The sequence below is a fragment of the Sebastes umbrosus genome, chromosome 3 (assembly GCF_015220745.1).
Source record: "Sebastes umbrosus isolate fSebUmb1 chromosome 3, fSebUmb1.pri, whole genome shotgun sequence".
Taxonomy (NCBI): Eukaryota; Metazoa; Chordata; class Actinopteri; order Perciformes; family Sebastidae; genus Sebastes; species Sebastes umbrosus.
Window position 1 is genome coordinate 16,852,533 of NC_051271.1, and position 6,764 is coordinate 16,859,296.

The 6,764-nt window shown below is 40.7% G+C and overlaps 1 protein-coding gene across 1 annotated transcript in view; it reads right to left on the reverse strand.

Annotated features, from left to right (window-relative positions):
- Window positions 1-2,873: 2,873 nt before the first annotated feature.
- slc22a7a (solute carrier family 22 member 7a) overlaps window positions 2,874-6,764 on the reverse strand; it is an 11,958-nt gene continuing 8,067 nt past the window's right edge. Inside the window, exons 4-10 of the mRNA XM_037763404.1 lie at window positions 6,495-6,663; window positions 6,279-6,402; window positions 5,738-5,847; window positions 5,090-5,304; window positions 4,467-4,575; window positions 3,791-3,997; window positions 2,874-3,295 (exon numbers count right to left, since the gene is read on the reverse strand). Coding sequence (XP_037619332.1) covers window positions 3,217-3,295; window positions 3,791-3,997; window positions 4,467-4,575; window positions 5,090-5,304; window positions 5,738-5,847; window positions 6,279-6,402; window positions 6,495-6,663 — 1,013 coding nt within the window. The 3' untranslated portion in view covers window positions 2,874-3,216. The remainder of the gene's footprint in view (window positions 3,296-3,790; window positions 3,998-4,466; window positions 4,576-5,089; window positions 5,305-5,737; window positions 5,848-6,278; window positions 6,403-6,494; window positions 6,664-6,764) is intronic.

The window sequence follows — 6,764 nt, forward strand, 5'->3', positions numbered from 1 at the left end:
ATGATTCCTTACTTTGCAGATTCAGATTAATAATACAAAATACAATCAACAAATAAATGTGGATGTGTTATTATAGGGTAACATAAAACTTTATTGATTACTGAGGGTAAACTCACAAACTATTCAGCAGTATATAAAGTAGTTAAAATAAGATCAGCCTTTACCAGCTGTAACATTAAGGTGATGAACACATTATTGCAACAATAATTATAATACAATAATATAATAATTATTCTGAAATAGGCCATTTTGCATAATGAGTAGTTTTACGTTTGGTACTCTAAGTATATTTTAATGCTAATACTTATTACTTCAGTAATATTTTGAATGCAAGACTTTAACTTGTAACAGAGCATTTTTACACTGTGGTTTTGCTGCTTTAAAGTGGCAGTAGGCAGAATATTTTTGGCATCATTGGGCAAAAATTCCATAATAACCTTTCAGCATATTGTAATTTAAGTGTTCTGAGAGAAAACTAAACTTCTGCACCTCCTCATGGCTCTGTTTTCAGGCTTTAAAAAATCGATCCGTGACGGGAGACTTTGGCCAATCACAGGTCATTTCATTGAGAGAGCGTTCCTATTGGCTGTTCTACGGTCACGTGACCGGAACTTGGCGTTCCTTCAACAGATTTCACAATGGCGGCGGCGTCACAAACTTTCTCATTTTACAGCTAAACTGTGCACTACAAGATGATTCTGAAAACATTTGAGGCGAGAAATAGGTATTAACGTAACATAATATTGATTCATATTTGATCAGCGCTGCCTAGTTTGACCGTTTAATCGGAGTTTGCAAGTGATTGACAGCTGCTCATAGGCGGCAGCTGGACAGCGGACCTCAGATCGGCTCTGACTGGTTGTTTTCCTCCGGGCTGTGAAATCTTGCAGATGCCGTTAGGAGCACCGGAGGACACAGAGGCACATGTTTTTGTTTTTTTCAGATTATCTATCTCATGAACTACTGTCAGGATATAGTGATCACTTTATAAAACTAACTTTTTTTAATCATATTTGCACTTCCAGACATCCTGCTATCAAATGAATTAATGTACACTAAAAAAAAAAGAATGAAAATACTGATATTCGCCTCATCACTTGTGAGGAGAGGATAGTGTGTTCACAGGGAACAGCTGTGATCCAGTTTAATCTCAGCTGGCAACTGTGAGCTTTGAGCGTCTCACGGAGTCGGCTGAGGTTCACCTGAACGCAGCACCGTCACTTACCACCAGAGGACCAGGACGGCCTTACGGGGGCGCCGTGGAAAAAATATCAGGAATATAAAATAGGACGATTTGTTTTGTTGGTCAATAAATAAATAAATGACTTGATAAATAAATAAATATGTCATTACATTTTGCAAAAATAATATTAGAAATAAATGTAGCCATTCATTTATTGATAAAATGTGACATAAATTGATATTTCTGTTTTAATTTGCTTCTGTATTTATTTATCTTTTTATTAATTCCCTTATTTATTTACTCTTCTGTTTAATTTTCCATTTTATTTATGTATTAATTTGTTTTCATTTATTTATAAATGCATTTATTTACTCCTATGTTTAATTTTCCCTTTTATTTCTTTATTTCTTTATTTATGTAGTTCTTTATCATTTTATTTCTTTATTTTTTATTTTGGCAGGTTCTGTCCTATACTAAAACATGTAAACTTGTTTATGTCATATTTTTGCTGTTGCTTGATTTTTTAAGTGTTTATTTAAATGATCAGCTACAATAAAGGGAAAAAAGGTTAAAAATAAGGCATGCCCCTTAATTGGATATGTTAAACTTTTAAACTGGGAATTTATTTAAAATTTTAAGTAACTCTTTTATGTAAAATGTTTAACTTGCTCCATGACTTATATTGTGTGTCTCTATGTATGTTGATGTACAGGTAAGTATAACTGCGTATCCACCTGTGGAGTGACGGACAGGTTTCCTGTTGATGATACTGCATCAGGAACTGATAGGAGAGCGATGAGAGGCCATCAGTTCCTGATGCACTGCCTTCAGCATTGAAAGACGCTACACACAGTTGAAGGACATCGAAGCCTCATCATCAACCAGCCAATCAGAGCCAGAAATGTATTTTAAATTCCCGCCCCTTTCGGTGGACCTCCATGAGATTTTATTTTGGAAAAAATATGAACGGCAGTCAACGGCGAAAGACAAATATTGTTATGCCACATGCTACTAATTTGTAACGTCACTGCCAGCAAAATACCTCGACTAATTGAATCCATGCTCTACTTTACAACCACAGTGGTTGCCAAAGCAAGCGACTAAAATGCCGATTTGGAAATGAATACATCGGCTTGTGTGTTTCATGTCCTCTAATTAAATCCATGCTCTACTTTATTATCGCAGTGGTTATGTCAAAGCAAACGACTAAAATGCCTATTTAGAAATTAAAACATCCGCTTGTGTATTTTCATGTGTGTTTCTGAGTGGCTGGCCTTGGGTGTGTTTTTTCCCGCGAATCAGACTGCATTTCACCGGTGTTTCTGAGTAGCCGGGACTTGTGTGTGAGACGCAACTATGTCATGGCAGGTGTATTGCTCAGGACCCGAGGAAGCACTGTGTGAAGTTGTTTGTATGAGCGGTTCTCGAGAAAGCAGCAACACCACAGGCCCAGAATTTGACACTGCACTAGTCGTCTCTAAATGCAGCACTTGAAGCAGTTCAACATATTTGCTGAAGTTGATATTTACATGATTCTGATGGGTTGTACACACATGGTTGAATGCACTGATTGTAAGTTGCGTTGGATAAAAGTGTCAGCTAAATAAATGTAACTGTCGTGGAGAGGAAGTGAATCTGATGCAAAAGTTTTTTTTAAGTGAGAAAAAGACGTAAAAGTGAAGAAGACAAATACACACAAAACACTTTATTTCCATAGTCTTAATTTGCTATGAGTAGATGTTGTACAAGTGTCAGGTGATGCAGATAATTCATCACCTGTAACACAGTCAAGTATCACCTGACTGAAGCTCAATACTTACAGTCTTGATTGACAGCTGAACATCATCATCAGTTGAAGCTTTTAAGACAAGTCTTTAGCCTCTGTTCTCGCTCTGTTTTGACACAATACACTTCTATTCTAACATACATTTGAGGTCAAAATGAAGATGAAAACGGACCGAACCATCCATCTATCCATCCATCCATCCATCCATCAGACTGCAACAAGGATTCATCCCATCGCCGCATGTTGTTCACAGCTCATCAGTTGTCCTGTGATGCTGTTGTGAGTTTATTTCCTTCAGCTCTCCGTTTGCATCACTCTGCCTGTGTCTAAACAGAAAGTAAGAAAATAAGAAAAGTAGTTATTTTATACTTGATAATGACAGAAAAATATATACCACTGCCACTGAGAATTTTGATTGGCTAGAAGGTATAGATGAACTTAAAAAAACTGGACAGTATAAACAGACACCTAGAGTATGATGTTTGATTGGAGTTAGAGGGTAACTTTGGTATTTTTCAACCCTATTTCCTCATGTTTTTGTGTCTAACTGTCTAATTGAGACAAAAAGTTCTGAAGTTGGTCCAATTTTGAGGACAGCGCTGTAGACGGCAGCTGCTCACAGGCCGTAATGTAAACTATTGGGGCAAGCTGGCACCGTCATTAACATCCACTAAAAGGATGCTACCATTTTGGTTTTTGCACCAAAGTTCAGTTTCCTGCATGAAAGTCAGCTGTGCTCTTGCAGCTTATAATACAGGTCTGTGACTGGACCACAGCACAGAGATGAAGCAGTAAATACTTAAAAAAAAGAAATGCTCTACCTTCCCTCCTCGACATCAAAGATGTTTTCAGGCAGACTGACGTTGAGCGTCTCTGGGAGCATGAAGACCAAGCTACCGCTGACGATCCCCGTCCCTGCGAAGATCAGCGGCGGCAGAGGAGGCCAGACGTCCTCCAGCAGCATGATCATCGGAGCCAGGGAACATCCGGCCCGACAGACAAACAAGTTGTAGCCTAAACCACGCTGCCTGTCAAACAACACAACCAGGAGCTTCAGTTTCAATGCTGCAGATCCCCAAAGAAGAGTAGACATGAACATCAGCTGCACTGATAAAGAGAGAGAGGACGACAGTCACACATTACCAATAAGGCCAAAGTTTGGACACCGTGGAATTGTGGTAACTATAGTGTACAGCTATTCAAAAGCTGTTTTCTTTTAGGCCTATATGCATGGGTTTTGATGGCATATTTCACTGGTTCCCAACCTGGGGGTTCTGGCCCCACTAGGGGTCGCCAAAGTTTCACGGGGGGTCTCGAGGCCTTCTTGATTTAATGGAGTGTAAGGGGCCGTACACATGCTGCGTCTAAAAACGTGTGGAAAACACGTCTCACTGCTTTTTCCAATCACACGGGTTAATAATGATGTGTAAGTAAAAGCAGCATCAGTCAGGGTCCTTTAGGTCGACCCTCGTTGTTGTTTCAGGTTCAGGGTTTTACCTGAGGATGGTTGGGTAGAGTTCAGCTGAGTAAAGAAACGCTGTGGTGAACGCCGCCTCTGAGAAACCCTTCGCCACCACAGCGATGCACATACGAAGCACTGAGTACTCTGAGAGAGAAGCAGATGATCAAAGATCATTCATCTGATATTCCAGTAGAGCTAACCCAAGACTAACCTTCTATTTCAATGGTGAAGTTTGAAGAAGAGCTTTGCTAAAGCAACACGTTGCAGCTGTTAATTCCAGCTTGTTCTAGGCTGCATTATTGTGACCGTGACACTGACAACCTGTTCCTGTTTAAATTTGCACATATTTTAATGCTCAGCTTTTACCAACGACTGGTGATTTCCTCTATTCTTATTCAACTGTTGCTCAGAGGGATCTTTGTCTCTTTCTGTCCTTTCATTAGTCAGTCTGGTTGAACTATTGTAAAGCGTTTCGTTCTCCATGTACAAAACAAACCCTTCAAAATAACATTTACTGTAAAGAGGACTTTCTACAACCTAAAAGCATGAAAGACCGTTCAGACATATAGAGTAGTCCTCTCAGATATCTGACTGGACACAATCAAGCTTTTGTGGCAGGAGATGTGTATGTGTATGCATAGACAGGAAGTGATGTCACCTAAAGGTATGGCCGTGTTTATTCCTATCAGGGCTCCCGTTATGATCAGAAACCCCGCCTGGCTGTTCCGCCGGCCGATCCAGTCCAGGACGAAGAAGGTCAGGATTTTGCCGGGAACTTCGATGGCGCCATAGATGAACTGCGTGAGGTAGATACTGATGCCAAAACCTGAGATCTTGAAGCTGATTCCGTAGTACAGGAAGGCAACAGCAAACCTGCAGGTACACAGTCAGTATGAACACACACAGCACCAGACGACATGTTTTAAAGGAACATTGTGTAGCATTTAGGAGGATCTATTGGCAGAAATGGAATATAACATTAATAAGCATATTTTCTTTAGTGTATAATCACCTGATAATAAGAATCATTGTTTTTTCGCTGGCTTAGAATGAGACGTTTATATCTACATACAGAGCGGGTCCTCTTCACGGCCACCATGTTTCTACAGTAGCCCAGAATGGACAAACCAAACACTGGCTCTAGAGAGGGACATTCACGTTTTTGCGTTTTCACGTCAGCCACTGTAGTTCTCCTACACGCTTGGCACACAGGAGAAGTTTCGGGTGGTTGCAATCTACAACCTCACCGCTAGATACCGCCAGATCCTACACACTTAAGGTCAGAGGTCAAAGGAGGATTTGGTACCAGAACAATCCGGAGCAGAGGGTGATCTTCCTCAGCTGGGGTGTTTTGACCAGATCCAGGTAGGAGTGGTTCTTCTTGGCCACCTCAGCCACCATCACCTTCCCCAGAGCCTGAAACAAGCACACGGTCAAGCACAGAGGTGACATCACATTCACAGAGCATTTCAGCACATGAATGTCAAAGATATGTTTGAGGTCATTTAGAAAGAGAATTTGTTTTTACACAGTAAAATGTGACACCTCTCTTATATATCTGTCATATTTTAGTTAAATATCATGATCTAAACTAACTTCGTCCATGTTTACCTGTTGTCCTGATAAAGTCAGTATAATGTTAAAGGCTCTCTATACAATATTTAGAGCAGTGGAGGCTGGATCATAGAGGCAGAGGAGGTTGCTCCTCCTCAATTTTTGAGAGGCAAGAGAGAGATCAAAATAGGATAAAAAAAAGAGTCATTGTTTTAATATAAACCATTACCAGATCTCAGTATCATTTATACAAATATATTTTTCTCTATTCTTTGGAAAAAAGTCAGCTGTACCTCAGTGTGCAGTCTGGATGTGTATTCGTTCTTCTGGTTCATTTTAGCGCACTGAACCAGATACTTCTTGGCTTCCTTGGCTCTGCCGTTGGCCAGCAGCCAGCAGGCCGACTCCGGCAGCCACCTGAACACAGACAGAGGAAACTGGCTTTTAAAAACACACTGATTTACTGCCAGCATGGAGAATAGAAACCTAACATCCACCTCACCACCAGGCACCAGGAGATGATGGCAGCGACGCATGGCGCCGTTACCGCCAGCATCAGGACTCTCCAGTCTCGAATGAAGTAGGCCAGAAGGGCCAGGAGCATGTTCCCCACGCTCCACGACAAACTCACGACGGTACCGCTGAAGGTCCGGTGTTTCACGTCCGTCCACTCGATACCTGAGCAGGAAGTGAGCGATAACAGTAAACATACTGCAGTTAAATACATAAAGATTTCTTTCAGACAGAGAACCAGTTTGACTTTAAATATTACAAAAGAG